The 24,911-nt window shown below is 39.3% G+C and overlaps 1 protein-coding gene across 1 annotated transcript in view; it reads left to right on the top strand.

The window, feature by feature from the left end:
* Positions 1-443: 443 nt before the first annotated feature.
* EIF4E (eukaryotic translation initiation factor 4E) overlaps positions 444-24,911 on the top strand; it is a 54,127-nt gene continuing 29,659 nt past the window's right edge. Inside the window, exon 1 of the mRNA XM_004390242.2 lies at positions 444-1,966. Coding sequence (XP_004390299.1) covers positions 1,949-1,966 — 18 coding nt within the window. The 5' untranslated portion in view covers positions 444-1,948. The remainder of the gene's footprint in view (positions 1,967-24,911) is intronic.

Here is a 24,911-nt window from a genome sequence, read left to right as displayed (position 1 = left end):
AAAAAGAGTTTTAAACCATCACTAGCTTTCATTTCCACGTAGGTATTTCCTTGTCAGCCTCCTTGATTTTTTTGTTATCTAGCACATCTATTCCTTCTCTACAAAGAAGATAACCAGATACTACTTTTAACCAACAGAAAATACCATTAAGATCAACTGCAAATACTTAGGATAGTTTAAATAACAGAAGATAGTCTCTAAGTAGCCCATTTACTCTTTTATTTTTTAGATTCTATCTACTTTAGAACCTACTTGAGCAAAACTGACTGTACAGAAGTTTTCATGAATCATTTCTCACATCCAGGTAAACCAAAACATATTAACAGTCAATGACTTTGAGTTCTTAAACATCCTCAATTATGTGTTAGTCAACTCAAGCATCCATTATGTACTCAATAATAGGTATGACACAGCCCTAGACATCAGCAACACTATAAGCAGGCAGGCACTGGCTGCTTGCTCATACTGATTTTTCTGGTGTTAACATTCTTAAAAAGCCTGGGCAATAGTCACGAGATAGTGTCTTCTTCATTAGAACCTTACAGTAACACGCCATTAGATTTCTTTTTCTGTTTGTTGCAGTAATAACACCGTCTTGAGAAATAATAGCTAGCACAGTATCTTAGAAGGAGAAGAATGTAGGATGCTAGTGTGGGGACAAATTTCTAACTGCCAGTGATTGTTGTGAGTATCACAATATTTTCCTAAACATTAAAGCCTCTATCAAAGGTAGCTACAGTCATAAAGAAAAAAAATTCTTCAAACATTAAAACTGCATTAGTGTACATCATAAAGTCAACAAAAAAACGAAAAACACTTAAAAAAACACAGCAAGGGAAGCAGCTGATCCTTAGAAAGGCACGCCGTTGCTTATTATGAAGCATTTATAGAGTTGGATGCATTTTCAAAGCTGCTTGTAGTCATTCCACAGCATACTCTTGTGAGGTAAGTGTATTATCACCTTTGGTTCATAAATGAAAAAGCTGAGGCACTAATTGCTTAAGTCCCTAGCCTAAGGACAATGAGTCAACGTGAAGAGTCGTAGTTGACCCGCCTAACGACTCCTGACGGTCAGTCCAGGGCTTAGTCAGCGGGGCCTGGAGTGCTTCCCTGGCTGACACCTGGACTAGGCTATTTCCATTCATGTTAAGGCAGAATAATGGAACCGAGAAGACAGAGCTTCCAACTAATTTTGACTTCCACTAAGGATTTAGCCCTGAGGTCTTAATCTCAGGATTTAGGGCACGAACAGCTGTAGGGTGCACTCCCCCTCCCCCCAATCAGTGGCAAGTGGGTACTGTGGGCGGTTCCGTCTACCCCCTTTTGCAGTGATGGCAAAAAACGCTCACCAGCGTTAGCAGAGCCGGGGACGTGGGAGGTTGATTGCTTAAATAAGGACTTTCCATTGCCGCTTCTTTTTGAAATTAAGAGAAAATGGTGGGAGGTCAAAAGAAAACGAAATAAACACACAAGCAACTTGTCCTAGGACCTCAACTAAACAAATTAAGCCTTATTGTGTGTGTTGAGCCTGCAGTTCCAACTTTCAGGGGAAGATGGGAGGACAGGGCGACAAAGGGCACAGTAGGCATGCCTGGCAGTAAGTGCGACAGCAGCTATCCAGGCGGAAGAACAGGGTACTGAAAACCGCACGCGAGGGTCCGCCGCGCCAAGAACAGCGCACCCTAAGCCATCGACCACATGACCAGCCTTTTTTAAAAAAAAAATATACTTCTTTGACCTTAAAAAAAAAAAAAAGAAAAAGGGAGGGGGAGACTCCACTTCCCAGAAGCCTCTCGTTATTCACGCAGCCGCAGTCTTGCGCAGGCGCCGCCAGGGCTAAACGGACACGTCCGTCACGTGGACAGTAGCCGGCCAATCCGGTTTGAATCTCATTTTTTTTCCTTTCACCCCCCCTTCAGGAGCGGTTGTGCGATCAGATCGATCTAAGATGGCGACTGTGGAACCGGTGAGTATTGCCTTTGGCCCCCACCCCCACCGGTCCCCGCGCTCAGTCTCCCCTCGGACTGGGGGACTCCGCGGGACGGCGTTCCCGGCGCGCACGCTACCGCCTACCGCCCCCTCCCCCTCTTCTTGGGCCTGACCTCCCCGCGGGCAACTTAGGGGCGCCTCGGAGGCTGGCCGCGGCGGCGTGTTCCTCACACGTTCTGGTGGGGGTCAGAGCTGGGGGAGAGAACTGGGGGAGGGGCGGCGCGGCGCCTCCTGTGGAGCCACAAGGTGTCTGCAAGAGTGGAGGGTGTTCGGGGACCTGGAATAGGTGTGTGGGAATTGTGTCTTCGGGTTAGGAGGGCGCCGGCTTGGAGCAGGCGCTGGAACCGCGGGGAGGGTGGGCGGCGCGCCTGCCTGGAATGAGATGGAGGAGGGGGCCCCGGGGCAGCCTTTTCCTCCGTCCCAAGCCTCTGGTTGGGGGCGCGCGAGAGTCTTTCTTCACTAGTCGGGTGGGCTTGAGAAGCCGGTGGGCGCGCGTTGCCGGGGTGTGGGTTGGGCGGGAGTGGTGCCGCGGCACGCGCAGGGAAGCTTCGATCTCACCGAGGGTGGCGGAGGGCGGCAAGCGCGTGTTCTCTGGCGTGCCCGAGAGTTGCCGGGGTTAGCGGCCGGGGAGGGGAGAAGGGTTTGGGATGGGGAGGAAAAGCCGGTGCCGCGCGGTGAAGCTCTCTGAATAGGATGAGGGTTAGCGGTGGTGAGAAGAGGGATCATATTGTCCTCGCCCCTCCATGCTTGAGACTGGGCTGTCATGGAGGAGGGCAGGGGGAGGAGCGAGGCCTACTGAACACTGCTGCTGATCCAGTTGCCGGCCGGACCTGCTGCATTTCACACGCGCCTGTCTTCATTCATTCATCCTTTCCGCGTAGAGCGCACTCCTCAAGAGAAGGCGGAGGAGTCTGGATTCGTCAGCTCTCCCGAGTCCTTATCGTCTGGAACATTTCTAAAGAACAGTTTATTAGAAATAGGAACTTAGCTTTATAAGTTAATTTTCCCTTTGGTTCTCTTACTTTACGCATTCTCACAGGAGCTCTGCTTAATTAGGCACCATTTTAAACTTAGTCGAAACAAGCTGATTCTAGGGCAGAGAGTTGGTAACTACAGCCAGAGGAGAGGGTATCTTTGTCAGTTTGGGTTTGCCTGCTCTGGCTCACTGAAACTTCTGGGTCTCTGTTGCTTGTTTTAGTAATGTGACACCAAAATGACAATATTTTGGAAGAATAATGTGAGTATATTAATAAGCAACTAGAAAACTTTTGACACTCGAACCTGTTCAAGACCTTGGTTGCCAAATTTTTAGTTTATCTTTCATGGTAGTTTGTGATCTTGGTAATGATTTGCCAGTTTGCTTTGACTTTTTAAGAATTTTTATAACTTTAAAAAATTCTAGTCGCAGAAAGACCTGTAGAATACAATAAGGCTAGTTTTCATTACATTGATGTAAGCTATTCTTGTTGCCAGAATTTAAGACAGCTTTTCTGCTTGGCTACTTGTTCTTTCACTGGCACCAGTTTTCATTTCTGTTTCTGATAAATTGGTTGACTGCAAAACTGTCTCTTAAATTACTAATATGATTAACTGACATTAGAACACTAATGTTACATAAATAAAGAAGTAGAATAAATATGTAAAATTTTAACTAACAGGGGCTCTCACGTCCACTGTTGACTCCATCTGCTCTATCCATATTACCAGTGTCCTAAACAATAAAACAGTATATTCTGTGAAGTTTTAGTGGCATTTGGGTCCTTTAGACTTTGCAGCACTATGCAGTTTTGTGTCCACAGCACAAAACCACAAAGTGATGGCCTATTACGAATCCATAAATGTTTATAGCCATTAATATGTTTAGTACCAAGTGTTCTTAAGGATACAAAGTTGTGCAATATGTGCTTTTTCTATATAAACTCTTAATGAGCTTAATTCCAAGCGATGTGGTTAGTGGTACAATATAGTATTCATTCCAGTGCTGACCCTGAGGAAATTTGGATACCCATTGCCTTGGAGTTGATTCCAACTCACAGTGACCCTGTAGGACAGAGTAGAACTATAGGGTTTCAACGGCTGTAATCTTTATAGATGCAGACTACCACATCTTTCTCTCTTGGAGTGGCTGATGGGTTCGATCTGCAAACCTTTCAGTTAGCAGCCAAGCACTTAACCACTGGGCCGCCACTCCTCCTTGAAATGTGGGTAGTACATTTACATTTGGGGAGTAGAGGAACTTAAAAACCTGAAGTGTGTGCCGGTAGAAGCCAGATTGAAACTACTAGTTTGAAAGTATATGTTGAATAGTATTGAAGGCTTCATTTTTAATTAAAAATGCAAATTTTTAGTAATTTTAAAGCACCCTTGTTCACAGCTCAGTCACTTAGAATTCTTTCAACAATTTTAAATAGTGGGTTTTTTTTTTTAAAGCTGCTGATTAGTATTGTCTTGTAATTGAAGTACCCATGCTGAAGCCTGCAAAAATCTTATTCATTTGCTGTTTCAGCTAGCTTGTGAGTTTCCTTGTTGCTTTTCTACTGTGCATTATCCTAAGCACTTAAAAAACCATGGGTTTTCCTGTTTGTCCCACCTTTCATAGGTATTTGTGCAGTCTTATTCTATCAGCATTACATAAAATAGTCATAATCAATTTGATATCACTGAGTGATTTACTCTCAAGTGTGTGTGTGTGAGCTCAGTTATATTAAGATGTGGCGTATAAATATTTGTTGAGAACCTTGATGGGGCAAATTAAGGGAAGGGGAGCATTTTATCTCTTTACAGGTAATATGGCAAAATTCTGAACTTCGGGGCAAACAGTAGTCTCCTTTTATCCTGTTGGCATTTGAATTGTGTCTAGGTCGAAATTAAACTTAACATTAGTGGGTGAAGATGGCCAGGCAGTTTCGCTAGGCCTTCTTTCCTCCAATTGGTTATGTTTCTTTGTAGCTTTATCTTCGTTATGTGTGTGAGTCCCATGTGCATTTTATTGGACCCTTTTTTTTTTCCCTGTAAGAGATTAATTTTTGTTTCTTTAATTAAACTGAACATATATAATTTTACTTGTTTTTACATTGTACTTCTTGAATTTTTTAAACTGTACATAGTTTCATAAGTGAAATCAACTTTGATGGTCAGTTAATCTAATTTTTCCTTTTTTATTTAGAAGCATGCTTTGCATTGCAAAGAGTTTATTCGAGTAAATCAGGCTTAAATATTGGCAAATATTTAACACATATATTATTAGATAATTCAACTTTTTTGTTAACCAAGGACTAATTGACACCATTCTTACAAATGGGTGTTTTTGCTTTAAGAAGAGAAGCCAGTATATCAAAGTTCACTCATAAACTAAATACGTTTGGTTCTGGTGGTTATGTTATAAATTTCACTTCATTTATACTCTCATTTAATATTATGCATAATTATTTGACTTAGAGAAATTCAGTTTAGACCCAGACACAGTTTGCACACTAGTTGCAGAGAATAATATGTAAAATGAATTATGTCAGTTTAATCCAATTTGGAAAGAAAATTCTAGGCAAAAAACATTTTTATAAAATAGTCTGTTTAGTTTATATAAGGTTATCTTTGATAAGAATATAAGTACTGGCAGTCCTGGACCTGTGAGTTAAGTTATTCTAGTGGTGGGAATTTCTATCTTTTCTTTCTCTGCTTCTGGAAATTTCCTTGCTCTTCTGGTAACTGAGTTGCCTCCATCTTTGTCATAGACTTTTTCAAAAAGTGGGAATGAGTATAGATTTTAGTCTCATTTTAATATGTGTGGGACCTTGAAGACTGAAATTTCTAACTGTATAGCTGAAAAATGGAAGTAATAAAATATCTTACAGTGATTTTGATGTTTAAATGCATTATTAAAAATGATAATTTGTCAGTTGTCAAGATCTAGGTAAAGTTAGTATTCCATGAATATGTTATGTGCAGATGTATCCATGCATACACAGACTCATCTTTTCCCCTTTTCTAGAAAAGTCGTGTGGCTGTCTTTTACCAATCCTTGGCCATCAGCAGGAAATAGAGCTTATACCCCACAATTCTCAGATAAAGTTTTCCTGCTCCCATTCTGACTATAAACATTGCTAGTGTTCCTTCAAAAATCCCTATTCATGTCTACAGAAAAAAGGATACTTTTATCTCTAAGGTATTAGGTAGTCATTTCTAGGTACTTCTAGACCTTGAGGATGATCTGTTATTCTGTAGAAACAATGGGAAGCTGTGGTTTAGTCACATTGGGTTCAGTAAAGTTCTGTGGAGCAGTGACATATCTAACCAGCATGAGATTTCTAGGGATATGGCACTGATATTAAAAAATGACCTGCAGACACAGTCTGTTTGTTACACAGTGCTTTTTGATGTATACAGTACACCTACTTCTCACTTATCGACTATCTTGTTATCTGACACTTTGCATTTACAACAATAGTAAAAAGTCTGTTATCTGATTTTTTTGCACATTAACGACGTACATTTAGCAATAATGATGGCTGAGGTGCGAGACGAGAGTAATGCTGGCTGTGATGGTTAAGGCTGTGTGGCAGCTTGATTGGGCCATGATTCTCAGTGGTTCATCAGTTATGTAATGATGTAATTTGACAGTTATGAATGATGGAGTCATCCTCCATTTGTGATCTGGTGTGGTCATCCATTTTCGCTTAATTCCAGTTTTTTGCATAATGACCTGGTCTTTGGAACCTAACTATGTTGATAAGTGAGGAGTGGGTGTATAGATATTTCTTTTCTTTTCTTTTTTTATTATACTTCAGGTGAAGGGTTACAGAACAAATAGTTTCTCATGAAACAGTAGTACACATATTGTTTTATGACTTTGGTTAACAACCCCACAACATGTCAACCCTCTAACTTCTCAACCTTTTTTTTTTTGGTGAAAATACACATAGCCAAAGATACACCGTTTCAAAAATTTCTACATGCACAGTTCAGTGACATCAGCTACGCTCTTCCAATTGTGCTATTCTCACGTTAGATGAAGGTTTACAGAACAAAAGAGTTTCTCATTAAACAGTACCCATGTTGCCCTATGACAATGGTTAACAACCTCACAACACATCAACACTATCCTTACTCAACCTTGGGTTCCCTATCACCAGCTTTCCTGTCCCCTTCTGCCTTCTAGCCCTTGTCTAGGTATTTATTTCTTAATAATAACCAACAGTAGCACTTGCTATGTGTTAGGCACTAAACTCAGTGCTTTTCATATATTCATTTAATCATTACAGTGGCCCTATGAGGTAGGTATTCTTATTTTACAGGTGAAGAAACCAAGGTAGAGAGAGATTAAATAACTTTATGTGACTGACTTGCCCAAGGTCACATCTGTTAAGTGGTGGGTGGACTTCAAACCAAAGCAGTCAGGTTCCAGTGTGTTTAATTATGACACTGTCTTTCCTATAGGCATGGCATGAAACATGCTTTCCTTGGGCAACCCTAGAAGGGAGGATTAATTTTAATAAAAGTTACTATTTTGGTGTAACTATAAAAGAAAATGTATGGCATTTGTTTTTAAGCTGCATTGTACTCTTAAGCTTAATAACCAAAATGAAGAGTCTTAAAAAAATAGCACCTTGGTATCTGAACCTGAGGACCAAATACTGGTCATGTTTTCGTAACTGGTCCAGTAGTTGGGGAGTAGACTTCTAAAGAAAAGTGAATGGTCGCTTATCTTCTCCCCCTTCTCAATCGATTCCTGGTTATTTGTTCAAATGATTTGCCAGTTAAAATATTTTGGTCGTAAAAACGGTTCTAGTAAGATTTTTAAATTTATGAATATGGAATTTATTTTAGACTAAACTACCTTAGTACTTTTAGTAATTTTGGTGAAAGGTCTGGCAAAGAGTTATACAGTTGCTTTGAAAAAATTTCAGTTAAAATATGTTGCTAATCCTAAAAACTAAATTATTTGGGGGATATGGTAGTAAGATCATAGAATTTGTCTACAATATATGGCTTTACAGTGATTTCTAAAGCTAAAATGCACATTTACGTGTTCTTAATTGTGTATTTTAAACCTGTTATTATATAGTTATATAAAAGCTAGTTGCTACTTCTTTCTGTGCTGTACTTGTTATGGTAAGGTTTATATATTTCAACTAATTTCAGTGTTACAAAAATATAGTATTGTTATAGCATTAGTAGTATAAATCATTAGTATGGTATTATAGTTTTATTGTTGTATTAACATTGTTTTGGGGTCTTACATGGTCATCTTAGGGCAACAGCCTATTGTAACCACAAAGTCTGGGAATTCAAGTATTAACAGAGGCAAGAAAAATCTGTATCTTACTGGGAAAGTATAACTTACATTTTTTTCCTGTAGTTTTTCTAATCCTCATAATGTTTTGAGGTATATACTTTTTACAGATGAGGATTTAATATTTAAAGTAATTTTTTTTTCCCCCTCTTATCAAGGTCACATAATTCCTAAATGAGAGAGCTAGAACTCAAACCCAGGTCTTGGCCTCAAGTATTACTACCCTGGTTTGAAAAAAAATTTCAACCAAAAATGAAAGGCCAACTATTTTCTTTAAGTAAAACTCCTACCTTAGGGATAAAATTGATGCATGGGTCATTATTATACACAAATTAAACGTAGCATCTTAACAAGTAAGTTAAATATGAAATAAGTTAAACAAAAATTATCGTTATACACAAAGAAGTTAAACATAAAACCAGATGTTTTATGGGTGGTGGAATTAGGAGTGATATATTTTTTCCTTTATTTTAACTTGTAGACTTTTTTTTCATGTTGAGGATTATAAATTCTCTTTTGGATTTTAGTTTATAGATAATGGTGCTTGTGTTTTAGTAAATTATTTTTTGAATTAGTAACATATACTTACGGCGCAAAATTCAGATGGATCCCTTTGGGAATCCGGTGAAGCCTGTGGCCTCATTCTCAGAACGTTTCAGAGTGCATTAAGTAAAATACATACATTACAAAGGAAGTCGGGTATATTGAAATACGTTAAGATTAAGTGACTTAACATGAAAAATATTAAGGATGTTTCCTGGCACAGATACTCACCTTTCCAGCCGCTTAGTTCCCCTCTCTAAAACATCCATTGTTACCATTTCGTGTGTGTGTGTTCGTGTGTGTGCGTGCGCGCGCGCGTGCTTTAGGTGAAAGAAAATTAGCTTCTTATTAAACAGTTAATACACAAATTGTTTTGTGAGGTTGGTTGCCTACCCTGCGATGTTTCAACACTCTCCCCTTCTCCACCCTGGGTTCCCTGTTTCCATTCGTTCAGTCTCGCTATCCCTTCCTGCCCTCTCATCTTTGCTTTTGGGCCGGTGTGCCCGTTTAGTCTCGTATACATGATTCAACTACGAAGCACATTCCTCACGTGTGTTATTGTTTGCCCTATAGACCTATCTAATCTTTGGCTAAAGGGTGAACCTCGGGAGTGACTTCAGTACTGGGTTAAAAGGGTATCTGGGGGCCATACTCTTGGGGTTTCTCCAGTCTCTGTCAGACCAGCAAGCCTGGTTTTTTTTGTGTGTGTGTGTGAATTTGAATTTTGTTCTACATTTTTCTTCTGCCCTGTCGAGTACCTTCTATTGTGATCCCTGTCAGAGCAGTTGGTGGTGGTAGCTGGGCACTATCTAGTTGTTCTGGCTCAGTCTGGTGGAGGTTGTAATAGTTGTGGTCCATTAGTCCTTTGGACTAATCTTTCCCTTGAGTCTTTGGTTTTCTTCATTCTCCTTTGCTGCAGCCAGGATGGGACCAGTAGATTTATCTTAGATGGCCACTTTCAGGCTCTTAAGACCGCAGGTGCTACTTACCACAGTCAGATGTAGAACATTTTCCTTATAAACTACGTTATACTAATTGAGCTAGATGTCCCCTGGGACCATAGTCCTCATCCCTCAGCCCAGTAACTCAGTCCCTCAGAGAGTGTTACCAGTTTTCTGAAGATCCTTCTAGAAAAATGCAGTCTAAGAGAACTTTTTGTGGTGAAGGAAATACTTTCTATCTGTGCTGTCCAATGTGATGTCCACTAGCTGCATGTGCCGATGAACACTTGAAATGTGGCTGGTGGAACCAAGGAACTGAATTTTAAATTCTGTTTAACTTTAATTAATTTATATTAGCCACATGTAGCTAGTTCAACTAAATTGGACAGTGCATCTGTAGAATGTAAACGTATTCTAGTGTATGTATACAAATATATGTATTGTATTTAGCTTTGTAAGTTGCTACTGGATATGACCAGTTTGGTTGAATGAATTACTGTTTAATTTTAGCCTAGAAAACTTTCCCTTCTGTACATTTTATACTTTTAGAAATAATTATTTGGTCTTGTATGGAAGTAAAATTGTTCTGTGGTCTTTTTTTTTTTTTGTGCTATTTTTATTAAATGTGTACGTGGATAGGCAGTACTTTACATGGTTCAAAACTCATATATTGTACAAAAGAGTATATACTGGTCTCCTCATGCTGATTCCTCACCCTGGAAGATGGCCTCTTAAGGCTTGTGGCATTATCATTCCGTAGAAATTTGTGTATATCCAAGCAAATACCATATATATTCATTTTTTTAAACAAATGGTAGCCAACTATATGCACTGTTATGCACATTATGTTTTTCATTTAATAATGTGCTTCTGGAAGCATTGCATATCATCACATAAAACTTTTACACTTTTACTTTCTCTGATGATTTGTATTACATGGTATGATCTAACAATTTTTTCTATGTTGATCAACATTTAGGTTTCCAGCCATTAGCTGTGTCAACCAGTGCTGTGTTGAATAACCTTTTTACGTGTATCGTTCCTTCCATGAGCAAGTATATCTGAAAGGTGAATGTTTGGGCAACAAATTAAAAATTTTAAAACTCTACTGATTAAATAAAACACGTCAGTGCTGACTTTGGTAGCATGCGTAGAGATAAAACACTTCTGCGATTGTAGTTGAGTATCAGGCTACAATTTTCTTTTTAGAACCTTCCCTCTTTTTCTAAAATTGTGAAGTGTTTATATGTAGAAAAGAGATATAAAATATTTGTATAAGTAATAAACTGAAGACCCATGTACCTACCTATTACCTAGGTCAAGAAGTAGAGCGTCATCAGTACCCTAGATTTTTTTGTGTTGTTAGTTGCCATAGAGTTGATGCTGATCGTGGCGATCCCATGTGTGCAGAGTAGAAGCACTCCCCAGATCTCCAGGCCTGTCTCTGAGGAGCCTCTGGGTGGATTCGAACCGCCAGCCTTTTGGCTGGTAGTACAGTGCTTAACGCTTTGTCGTTTGCACCACCCAGGGATCCTAGCTTTCTTTATACTCCTTTATCACATTCTCCTTTCTTTGGTCACATCCCTCACCTACTATCCTAAGTTTTGTGTTAATCATTCCTTTTTTTTTTTTTAACCATTCTAATTATTTTATTGTTTAATCTGCAATGTGTGTATTTTTCAGCTATGATATTGTTTAGTTTTGAAAAACTAGAAATCTAGATGTTGTATAAGGAAAGGACAGTATTGCCACTGTTGGATGAAGGCTCCTAAGAGAAGATTAGCTGAATAGTTTCAAGAGTAGGTTAAAGCCAGACTCTAGTGGCATGAAATTCTTAGCTGATCCAGTGAATAGGACATACATGAGAGAAAAGGAACTTCATTGACACATAGTGAAGCTGAGTTGAGAATAGATAAAAGTCTGGGCCAAACACACTGTGTCATTTTGTGTGCATTTTTAAAGGTACAATAATAGGCATCTTGGTTATAACAGCAATTAAATGAATCAAATGAATGTCAGCTAAGTTAATACTGTTCCAGTTTGGACCATTGCTGTCTATATATGTGTACACCTGTCTTCCTTGGAATGCAGTTCACTATGCTCCTGATATCCTCTCATCTGAGACCTTGCATATTGGACAGTTTCATACCCAGAGTTTGGATGGGTATAGAATTCTTTTCCTTTTGGATTACTTTTTTTTCCAGAATTTTAAGTCATCATTCCATGCTCATCTTCTGTTATAGCTACTGGTAAATCTGAAATTATTCTGATGGCTGATTTTTTTTTTTTTTTTAACATGTGACTGGTTCCCTTAGCACCCTTAATCCTTGGAAGTTTGTAGAATCATTCCTTGCCCGATTTCAGAGTGACATGCCTTAATGTGTGTATCTATTTTCATCCATTTTGCTGGGTACTTGTTTTTAACATGGCAACGCATATTCTTTACTTCTGTCATATTTATTGGTGATTTTCCTCTCTTTTTTCCCCTTTCTTTTTGAAACAGTTATTATTCAGATAGTGGAGTTTCTGTGACTTTTTAAGTCTTGCTTTCCTTTTCCATCTTTTTGCTCTGGAAAATTTTATTTTCCAACCCTTCTTTTCTGCCTCATATTTTTAATTTCTAGTTTTTTTGGGAGGGTCATCCTGAATGTTCACTTTGATAGCTTCCTGTAATTGTCTTATGCATGCAAAATCTTAACTTAGCCCTTGGAGGACTTAATGATATATATATTATAAAGGCATTTTCTTTTCCCTGCCTGATCTGTTCCCTCCAAGTTGCTTTTTTTCCCGTTTATATTTGAACTTTGCTTCAAAGTTAAAGGCCATTCCCATGTGTGTGGCCATCCTTAGATTTCTGCTCATGACTGAGGGTTGGAAAGGTTGATTGGGATTGCTGAGCTCACAGACGGATCCTGTTAACTTGAGTTTTATCTGGCTGGGCCATTTACTTAAGGCACTGCTAGTGTCATTATTTTCAGGTTTCTGTTTTTGCCCGGTCAGATTCTAGAGACTGTTTTACCTTTTCTGGAGAATAAATCTCGTCTTTAGCAAGGGTGGAAAATGGCAACAATCGTAGTGGCTTGAAGTAGGGGAGGGTTTGAGGGGTCTAGCTGCTTATCAAACAGCTTCACTCCCCATTCCAAAGGTTCTGCCAGCTTCTGAGATCAAGGATCTTGCTGTGTCACTTGGTCAGTTATCACTTGTCCGTCTACTTTCCGCCTTTCCTTTTTCTCCCCCCGCTTTCCCCATACTTGTGGATTTTTTTTTGCGGGGGGGCAGGGGAAGCAAAATTATGTTCATTCATTTATTCAAACATTTGTGTGCCTATATGTGCCAGGTACTTGTCAGTACTTAATCTAGCACTCTTTTGACTTCTAATTTACTGGATTACAGAATAGGAAAAAAATACCAAAATAACACCTTGACATCTTAAAAGTAACTTATGTTGCATTCTGATTATAAGGCACAATGTTAAATTTTTCTGTAACATTAATAAAAATAGTCCCCTTCCTAAAGTGCCCAGTAATAAATTTAACAAGTTGCAAGATTCCTGACTAAAAGCTATACAACTCTATTGAGTAATACAAAGGAGGCCTTTAATAAATGAATCATAGTTTGCTTCTGAAAAAGATTTAATAATGAAAAGATGTTAATTATCCCTGAATTTGATATTTAAATGCAGTATAAACTGAATCAAAATGCCAGAATCTTTGTGGGTAGAGTGGGGAGCTATACTTTATATAAGGGTCCACAAATTGGCTTGTGCCTTTGTGTTGACCTACTAACTTAAGGATGGTTTTTACATTTTAAAAGTTGTTAAAAATAAAATGAAACAAAGAGTATGTGACAGAGAGATGAGAAATCTAAAATATTTATTACTCCCTGACACGTTATAGAAAAACCTTATCAACTTCTGCTTTATAAAATGATTGTGAAGTTTATTTGAAAGAATAAACAAATGGGAACTGGCAGTAAATTTTTGAAAAGGAAGAGGAAAGGGTAATGGGGTGCTTACCCTCCCGCGAGGGAAAAAATAAATTGGACAAAGATCATTTTTTAAATGTAGTATTGGTGTAGGAGGATACTGTCAGATCACTGGAACAGACTGAGTAGTCCAGAAATAGACTCAAGTATGTATTTGGGCTTCATTATAAATCTTGTTGCAGTAAATCTGGAAATTTTAGATTGATGTGAAGAAAATAAAAATCTGTAATTTCAACAGCTAGATGGTAATATAGTGGATCACTTATTTATCGACTTCTTAAATAAATTAAAAATAAAATGCTTTTAGTATTTTTAAGATTCTGTACTCCGTTTCCCATATTTATATTAGCATTTTAAAATAATTTTTCCAAACATTACATTTAGTGCCTGCATAATGGATACTGTAATTTAACTAATTGTTACTTTTTTGTTGTATCTATTGATATATATTGTTTCTACTTTATTTACTAATATAAAAAATATAAAACTGCCAGTGTTCTGACAGTGTCTTTCAAAAACTCCTAGAAGTCTAGTTACTTGGTTAAAGGATATGAGTCTTCTTGTATTTGAAAGCTTATAGTTCATTAACTTAAGCCCAGTAAGTAGAATGATATAACTTACTCTGAACCTGTGAACTTTTAAAACAGTGGCTATACCTAGTTTTCTAATTTTTTGAAGACGTGTAGGTTAATTTATTGTAAAAGGTGATTTAAATATTTTGGTGTATAAAAGGACAAGTCGTAATTTCCTTATTAAACTACAGTTTCTTTTGAAATGATAACCTTCAACTTTTAATGTTATAAAGCTGCTTTAAAAAACATACATAATTTAGAAAGAATTGAACTACTCTTTCGTTTAAACTGATGTGAGGATTGATTTGTTTTTTTAAACATTTAATAGGTATAATTTCAGTCGTTACACTTTTCATAGTTTTAAAAGATGTAAACTTAAAAAGAAGCAGTAAATTCTCCTCGAAAAGGTTTGCCTTACAAATTGAAATGTAAATTTACAGGTGGTGGGGCAACATAGTTTTGTGCCATATGAATGCTTGTCCTAATGTCATTTTAGTGTTTATATATTGAAGTGTTTTTTGCTTTTCTATACCATTCAACTTATGTAAGTATTTCCATAGTTAATTTTAGGATTCCCTGGGTGAAGCAAACGGTTAAGCACTTTACTGGTAACTGAAAGGTTGGGGGTCAAAATCCATTCAGACGTACCTTGGAAGAAAGGTCTGGCCATCTCTTCTGAAAGGTTCACAGCCTTGAAAATTCTGTGGAGCACAGTTTTACTCTGAACACATGGGGTCCCCATGAGTCGGAATCGACTTGATGGAACTGGTTTATTTCTTTGTTTTGTTTTTATAATGTTCAATTTATGTAAATGTTTCCATAGTTAATTTTAAGTATGAATCTTATGGTAGCCTTTGGTTTAAGTAGCAGTGGCATCTGAATTTTATTTTTCTCGTTCTAGATCACACATTTGGCATTGATTACTGCGTTTTCATTCTTATGTCTTTATCATCATGCTCCCCCTTCCTCAATCTGAATTTATAATCTTGTCCTAAGATATATAAGATGTGCAGAGTAGTTTGGTTGACAGATATTAGTGTTCCCTTAGGAATTAGTTTATTTTAAAATGTAACTGTTGTCATTAGCTTCCATTGAGTTGGCCCCTGAGTCATGGTGACCCCCGCACAACGGAACTAAGTGCTGCCTGGCACTGCACCGTCCCCATGATTGGTTGCAGATCTGACCATTGTGATCCATAGGGTTTTCATTGGCTGATTTTCAGAAGTAGATCGCCAGGTCTTTCTTCCTACTTCATTTTAGGAAGCACCGCTGAGTCATGTTACAGCATCACAGCAACATGCAAGGCTCCACTAATAGTTGAGTGGTGGTGGCACTTGAGGTGCATTGGCTGGAAATTGAACCTGGATGTCCTGCGTGGAAGGCGAGATTTCTCCTACTGAACCACCACTGTCCTCTCAAAATGTAACTACCCATAAAACCCATTGCCATTGAGTTCATTCCAACTCATATCGACCGTATAGGTCAGAGTAGAACTGCCCCATAGGGTTTCCAAAGCTGTCAGTCTTTACAGAAGCAGACTGCCACATCTTTCTTGCATGGAGAGGTTGGTGGGTTTGAACTGCTGACCTTTTGAATAGCAGCTGAGCGCTTAACCACTGCACCACCAGGGCTCCCAAAATGTAACTAGATGGCCACAAATCTTTCTAGTCATAAATAGTTAAGGATACATGCATGCAAGTTCTTAAAATTGTATTCCAAAAGATCTGAAATTCAAGTGTGTGGAAACTCCGTTTATAAATCTAGTGCTGGCCATTAATTTTGATCAAGTAATTAAATTATTGTTATGTAGATTGAACAGCTATTGAATTTTGAAATATTTTTAGACACAACACAACTTTCATAAATCATCACAGCTTTTCCCTTCTATACCCCCAGCTTCCAATATTTTTTGTTGTTGTTTGTATGTCATTTTATATTAATTGAAAAACTATTAAAAAGTGCTATAGATTTCTCCTTTGAGCAGCTGTTTAAACGTAAAAAGGTTTGTATTTTACTAAATCTCCATGTGTTGCTTTTCTGCATCAATCTCTTAGGCAAGGGCAGGAACACAAAGGTCACGATTTTGATCCTTTGTCACAGACAAGAAAGAAGACCTGCAAAATCCACCGCCCTACTTTCCTGATGAGTGACAACAAAGTAGCTGATACTCCTTTACTGTGAATAAGTATTTGAAAACTGAAAACCAAAACAATTGCTTTATTTGTGGCAGGTTTTTAGTGTTTACAGCAGACTTTTAATTCCTTATAAGGCAAGTAGTGAGACTCTGCTTGTTCTTGTGTACTAGCTAGTCAATTACACTAATTTACATGGGAGTGCTGCTGTTTGCTAAAAAGTGACCCGAGAATGTAGTGTTTGGATACTAGAAGGAAGAGGAGAGCATCATGAAGTTTGTTTGCATACATGAGTTATATAAGTATCACATTAGAGTTATTTGTATCTGTAAAAGAGAGGTTTTTTATTTATACTTATTTAGCTGTATATGCCACGTAAACCAGAAAACCAAACTCCTTGCCGTCGAGTTGATTCCAATCCATAGTGACCCTGTATGCCACATAGACATATGTTATCTTGAATAATAATTTAAACTCACTTAAACGTTGATTTTTTTTTTCCTACCAGTGGAATTTTGTGTGTCTCTTGTGGATGGTGGTGGTGGTGGTGCAGTTTAACGTTGATGCCTTTTTACTGGTTGTTTTCGGGCAGTGGCATGCCCTTGCAAGATGAGTGAAGGTGTTGAGCCTGAGGCTGTGAAGCAGAGCATCGTACGTACTGTGGGGTTATGCTGCCTGGAAAGAGCACCTTGGTAATCTTAGTATAATGTCCAGTTCTGGGTACTTTTGAGAGTGAACGAGGATTCAAGTAATCATAATTATGCTGAAACAACGAACAGGCTAAACTGGGATGACCAGGTAAAAGTAGGATATAGGGTATCCCTAGCCATAAACCCTGTCAGACCTGGATTTAAATGTACACTACAACTGTATGCATTGCCATCGAGTCAATTTCGACTCAAAGTGACCCTATAGGACAGAGTAGAACTGTCCCATAGGGTTTCCAAGGTTGTAAATCTTTTTGGAAGCAGACTGCTATATCTGTATCTCATGGAGCGGCTGGTGGGTTCGAACTGCCGACCTTTTGGTTGGCAGCTAAGCACTTTAACCATTGTGCAACCAGGGCTCCCTAGACTACACCTAGGAAGAATTCTTTGACTTCCCAGGGCTTAAGTTTGTTTGTCTGAAGAGAGAAGAGAATACTTATTTCACAGTATTGTGAAAATTGAATATATTGAGGTAATGCATATAAAAATATGTAGCGCATTGCCTGAAACATATTAACTGCTTTGTAAATGTTACCTATTAATTAAACAATTATACAGATTGAGTAATGTGAGAAAGTTGATGTTACCACTTTCTATTTTGTCTACCCTTGTGTTCATTATTCCATACCTTTATTTAATGTAGTGCCTTCAATTTGCTGAAATGTTGAGGTAGTAATTTGTAGGAATAATTACAGCTATCTTTGCCATAATAACCTTTATATTTCTGATATGGCCATGGATGGTCTTTCCAATTCAGTTAAAGAGTGATGTAAGGAAAGGGGAATATAAGGAAGCACTACTGGAAATGATTTACCAATCATTCTGTTATCCATCAGTTGATGCTGTAGCCTTGAACTTGCAAATTTATTTTGTGTCATCAGGAAGGGAGTGTTGGTATCAGAATTGGTGGAGTGTGGTAACAGATTCACCTGGGTAGTTATTTCCCAATTAGTCCCTAGCTCTTTCTCTTTCTGTATCCACACATTGTACGTGGGGGTGGTGGGGGTGGGGATGTATAAGAAGTGTAGATAGCAGAAGTTATTGGGTCAGGCACTAATTTAGAGGGCACACTCCAGGCAGTTTAGGTTACCACTCCTTCTCCAATATATAACTTGTATATAAGTGTTAGTGACTAAATTCTTATTCTTAAATTTTTTTCTCTACTATCCTTAAATTTAGAGTTCCTCAAACCTCCCCAGACCTTGGAATCTATTTCATTGTGCTCCATTTACTCATCCTTTTTTCCTCTACTACCTTTCCCAACTCTTAAATTAAAAGGACTACCTAAATAGGGGTTAGAGGTTGGATCCAGGCTGTTTCCTTGAGCTTCGGCTTTTAACCACTTTGTAATATTGATTTCCAGTAGATTGGGAATTGGTAAACCCGAGTTTCTTTTGATATTTGTCAGAGGAAAACTGTGGTAATGAAGTCACAGCCTGGTGTAAAAAGATTGCCAGTCGCAGCATTATTTGTAACCACAGAGAATGGTGTGTGGATAAATGTGCCTTATTAAGAATTGATTTATTTCCTGCGCCAGTTTAATCTACTTTATTTCAGTGCCCCTTATGCCATTCCTTGGTAACAATTCAGTTTACTGTCACATTCTAGCCATTCATTAATTCTTTGAGGCCAAAATTATGGGGAGCAGGACTGCTGTTACACTAGCTGATGCTTTCAGTACAGAAAAGAGGAAATGTGATATCTGCGAGGACCTTTAGAAGTAGGGTAAGTGGGCTTCCCCACTTGAATGTTGATTCAAAATGACTTTGTATTCCCATAGGTTACAGCTCTAGGGGAAAGAAGTGATTCCTGTACCTTATGTCTAATAACATCAGATAGAAATAATTTAGGGAATACAGGATAGGGCTGTTTATAACAAATTATGGGGTAAAAAGGTGTTCGCAGAGTCAAATGGCATACCTAGCATAGTGTCTGGCCATTCAGTATGCTTTGAATAAATATTTTCTGAATGGGAAGCCAAGCAACCATACAATTAGTGTTTAGCCACTCTTCAAAGCCATTTATTTTGTGCTTGCCGTGTGCTAGACACAGTTTTATGTACTTTGCATTTATTCATTTAATCTTCACAACAATCCTATAAAGTAAATGCTATGATGCCCATTTTATGCATGAAGAAACTGAGGGCCAGTATAAAAATGGTAGTGTGGCAGGGTCTGACCTCTAACTTCACAAGCGAGGAGAATCATCATCATCAGGCCAGGACTTATGCCTATGAAGTGGAGATCAGACATCTCCACTCTCCAACCTTTTTACTAGTTCTGACACCAGCCATCCCTCCTGTGGCACTCTCTACTTACCTGCTGGGTTTGATAATTCATTGCAGTGGCTACACAGAACTCACAGACCATACTCAGGTTATGGGATTTATTAAGGAAGTAACAGGTTACAACTCAAGATGAGGATCAGAAAGCATGTTGGCCAAGTCTCCCTTCAGTGCAAGACAGCTCTCAGGCCCCTCAAGGCCCCCTCAGGACAGGCCTCCTCTCTCTGCCTTTGGCCCTTGGCCCTCGGCTCCACTCGACCTGGCTTCTAATGTGCTTGGGCAAGTGTTCCAAAGCTCTTTATCTCTCCCAATAAGTGCCTAGAGGCACCCTACTCTGCCAGAAGCCTCCTGCCTGAAGGCTCTCAGCTCTCTTGCTCATTGGATTGGCATACCTACTATAGCTGCCATGCTCCGTGGGCGGTGAAGCCCACTGTGCCATCTCCTGGTTCTGCTGTCACCATTTCTCTGCTGCTGCTGCTTTTTTTTATTTTTATTTTTATATATTTTATTGTACTTCAGGTGAAGGCTTACAGAACAAATAGTTTCTCCTGAAACAGTAGTACACATGTTGTTTTATGACATTGGTTAACAACCCCACAACATATTAACCCTCTAACTTCTCAACCTTTTTTTTTTTTGGTGAAAATACACATAGCCAAAGATACACCATTCCAAAATTTCTACATACACAGTTCAGTGACATTGACTACGCTCTTCCAATTGTGCTGTTATTCTCACTTAAGATGAAGGCTTCCAGAACAAAATAGTTTCTCATTTAACAGTTACTACAAATGTTGCCCTATGACAATGGTTAACAATCTCACAACACATCGACAATATCCTTACTCAACCTTGGGTTCCCTATCACCAGCTTCCTTGTCCTCTTCTGCCTTCTGGCCCTTGTCACTGGACTCCTGTACCTCGTTAGTCTCATTTGGTTTTACGGGGCTGTCCACTCCCAGGCTGAACAGTGAACCTCGGAGGTAACTTCACCACTGAGCTGAAAGGATGTCTGGGGCCATACTCTCGAGGTTTCTCCAGTCTCCTTTAGGCCAGTAAATCTGGTCTTTTTTTTGTGAGTTAGAATTATGCTCTACATCCTTCTCCAGCTCCGTCCAGAACCCTCTGTTGTGATCCTGGTCAGAGCAGTCAGTGGTGGTAGCCGGGCACCACCTAGCTGTACTGTACTCAGTCTGGTGGAGGTCTTGGTAGCTGTGGACAGTTAGTCCTTCGGACTAATCTTTTCCTTGTATTCTGTTCTCTTCATTCTCCCTTGCTCCAGAAGGGGTGAGACCAGTGGAGTATCTTAGATGGCCGCTCACAGGCTTTTAAGACCCCAGACACTACTCACCAAGGTAGAATGTAGATCTGCTGCTACTTCTTGCTGTCTCATGCTACAGCTTTATCTCTCTGTCTCCTGAGTCTAGGAGCTTCTCAGTGCAGGGACCCCTGGTCCAAAGGATGCACTCCATTCCTAGCTAGTCCTTTTTGATGGTAGCGAGGTCCCCCTTTTCCTGCCTCTGGGATGGCTCATTTTAAGCCTAGTAGGATGGCAAAACTGACTAGTCCCCTGGTTAAGGTTCCATGCACCTTATTTGCATGCTCCCGCACAATCACTCTGTAGGAGTTACAAGACCATGCATGGCTAAAAGAGCCATATTAAGTAATTCACTACACCGTACCCAGAGAGGTTAAGTTGCTTTCCCAAAATTAGCAACCTGTGAATGGCAGAGCTGAGATTCCAACCTGAGTAGCATTGTTCTAGAGTGTCTGGTATGAACCAGTGCTTCTCATACTTTCTGTGTTGAAAATTCAGTTTAAAAAAATTTCCATTCCAGGCAAGGCCAAGATGGCAGAGTAGTCAGATGCTTCTGGTGGTCCCTTTTACAACAAAGACCTGAAAAAACAAGTGAATCAATTATGTGTAACAATCTAGGAGCCCTGAACATCAAAGGCAAAGATGAGGAATCAGACTGAGTGGCAGGGGGAGGGAGAGATGGTTCGGAAGCAGTGAGGAGTTGTCAGACCTGACCCGGTGGGAGCCGGAGCCGGAGCCCTTCAGGCAGGATCAGCTCGTGTTGCGTGGTGAGGCAAGCAGCAGCGCTCAGGAGGCGTTTTCCACATTGGGAGAGACCCAGTGGCACAGAGTCTACTCGGCAATCCAGAATCAGTGAGAAGCAGTCCTCGATCGGTGAAAGATAAGTACTTGCATTTGGCCTACCACGCAGATCAAAACACCCCTCTTTGGGAAGAACCTCTCTCCCAATTACCTCCGCGCTTCCCACTCTGCACTGGGTCCAGGATAGCTTCAGCGATTGCTGAGTCGCCTGGGCTGGAAGTAGGACCCGTCATGCACCCTGAGTCACTCTCCCGGCCTTGAAGAGGGAACAAATTAACAAACAGGAAAAAAATAATCTGCCAGCTCTGCTAGGCAGGAATTCAGGGTAGGCACAGCTCCTTTGCCTAGTCACAGGCATAAGGGGTCCAAAGACTTTGAGTGCCTTTCCCCCTGTAGAGACTTGCGTAGGCCCATTTTAACAGCATAGGCCAGCGTTACCACAGTACAACAGGGTATATACCTGAAGTCTAACTTCAGCTGTTTCAGCTGTAACGTGGCAGGTTGGTGACATTTGACACTGCTCTGCCCATTAAGAGGGGCTTCATCTACCCACATCAGGGATCTGAGGACGGTGGCTCTACCCATGCTGCCTAGGCGCCTACGATGGGACCAATAGTAAGTGGTGCCCCCCAGTCCTTACAGCCAACAGCTTTGGGTGCTCATAGTCCAGCTGCCACCAAGTGTGTGGTGCAGACTCTCACTTACAGTCCTAGACAGGCACAGGCATCCAGATGCAGCAGAGGGTCATGTGCTGAGCAAGGCAGGTGGCCAATGGCCAACCCTGAGTGTCCAGGAGGAAAGCGTATCCCTGCTCCCTAGAACACGTAGGTTTTGGGACTATCAAGAGGAATAACCTACGAGTGATCAAAGTACCAGAATGGGGTGGGGGTGGGGAGAATACAGAGAGAATTGTTGAAGATTTGTTGGCAGAAAACTTCCCTGATATTGTGAAAGATGAGAAGATATCTATCCAAGATGCTTGTTGAACCCCACATAATGTGGATCCCAAAAGAAAGTCACCCAGGCATATTATCAACAAACTTGCCAAAACCAAAGATAAAGAGAGAATTTTAAGAGTGGCTAGGGATAAATGAAAAGTCATCTACAAAGGAGAGCCAGTAAGACTAAGCTGGAACTACTCAACAGAAACCATGCAGGCAAGAAGGCAATGGGATAATATATATAAAGCCTTGAAGGAAAAAAATTGCCAGCCAAGAATTATATATCCAGCAAAACTGTGTCTCAAATATGATGGCCAAATTAGGGCATTTCCAGATAAATAGAAGTTTAGGGAATTTGCAAAAACTAAACTAGAATTACAAGAAATCCTAAAGGGAGTCCTCTGGTTAGAAAATCAGTAACATCAGATAATAACCCAAGGCTGGAACACAGGACAGAGCAACAAGATACCAACCCAGATAGGGAAGTTAAAAAATAAATCAGAGCAAAAACACTGAAAATACGGAAACAGGAGATGTCAGTATGTAGAGGATGACAATGTTAAAGCAAAAAAGAGGGACTAAAAAATGTAGACATAGACCTTTCATATGGAGAGGAAGTCAAAGTGATATAAAGAAATAAAAGCGTGGTATAAACTTAGAAAAATAGGGGTAAATATTAAGGTAACCACAAAGGAAACTAACAGTCCTACACAATAAAATTAAAAACAAGAAAAATATAAAGACTCAGCAAATACAAAATCAACAACAAAAAAGATGGAAACAAAATACATTGAGGAAAACGACTCAGCACAGAAAATTAAGTGGAACAAAAAAACTATCAACAACACACAGAAATGATAACACACATCAAAATGACAGCACTAAACTTGTACCTATCAATAACTACACTGAATGTAAATGGACTAAATGCACCAATAAAGAGATGGAGAGTGGCAGAATGGATGAAAGAACACGATCCGTCTATATGCTGCCTACAAGAGACATACCTTAAACTTAAAGACCCAAACAAACTAAAACTCAAAGGATGGGGAAAAAATGTATCAAGCAAACAACATTCAAAAAAGAGCAGGAGTGGTAATATTAATCTGACAAAATAGACTTATAAAGTAAAATCCACCACAAAGGGTAAGAAAGGACACTATATAATGATTAAAGGGTTAATACACCAGGAGGACGTGACATAATATTTATGCACCCAATGACAGGGCTCCAAAATACATAAAACAAACTCTAACAGCATTGAAAACAGAGACAGCTCCACAATAATAGTAGGAGACTTCAACACATCACTTTCAGTGAAGGACAGAACATCCAGAAAGAAGCTCAGTAAAGACACGGAAGATCTAAATGCTACAATCAGCCAACTTGATCTCATGGACATATACCGAACACTCCACCCAACAGCAGCCAAGTATACTTCCTTTTCCAATGCACATGGAATATTCTCCAGAATAGACCACATATTAGGTCATGAAGCAAGCATTAACAGAATCCAAAGCATCGACATATTACAAGGCATCTTTTCTGACCATAAAGCCCTAAAAGTATAAATCGGTAACAGAAGAAGCAAGGAAAAAACCCACATGGAAACTGAATAACATCTTGCTCAAAAACTACTGGATTAGAGAAGAAATTAAGGATGGAGTAAATTCATAGAATCAAATGAGAATGAAAACACATCCTACCAGAACCTTTGGGACACAGCAAATGCAGTGCTCAGAGGTCAGTTTTTAGCAATAAATGCACACATCCAAAAAGAAGAAAGGGCCAAAATCAAAACATTAACCCTACAACTGGAAAAAGTAGGAAGAGAGCAGCAAAAGAAGCCCTCGGGTGCCAGAAGAAAGGAAGTATTAAGAATTAGAGCAGAATTAAATGAAATAGAGGATAGAAAAACAATTGAGTTAACAAGACCAAAAGCTGGTTCTTGGAAAAGATTAACAAAATTGATAAACCATTGGCCCAACTGACAAAAGAAAAACAGGAGAGGAAGCAAATAACCCGAATAAGAAATGAGATGGGTAATATCACAGCAGCCCCAACTGAAATTAAAAGAATCGTAACAGAATTCTATGAAAAATTGTACTCTAACAAATTTGAAAACCTAGAGAAATGTACAAATTTCTAGAAACTCACTGCTTACCTAAACTAACACAAACAGAAGTAGAACAACTAAATAAACCCATAACAAGAGATTGAAAAGGTAATTTAAAAACTCCTAAGAAAAAAAAGCTGTAGCCCGGATGGTTTCGCTGGAGAATTCTACCTAACTTTCAGAGAAGAGTTAACACTGTACTGCTAAAGGTATTTCAGAGCATAGAAAAGGATGGAATACTCCCAAACTCATTCTATGAAGCCAGCATAACCCTGATACCAAAACCAGGTAAAG

This window comes from Trichechus manatus, unplaced genomic scaffold (assembly GCF_000243295.1).
Source record: "Trichechus manatus latirostris isolate Lorelei unplaced genomic scaffold, TriManLat1.0 scaffold00291, whole genome shotgun sequence".
Lineage (NCBI taxonomy): Eukaryota > Metazoa > Chordata > Mammalia > Sirenia > Trichechidae > Trichechus > Trichechus manatus.
This window is presented reverse-complemented; position numbering and strand designations above follow the sequence as displayed.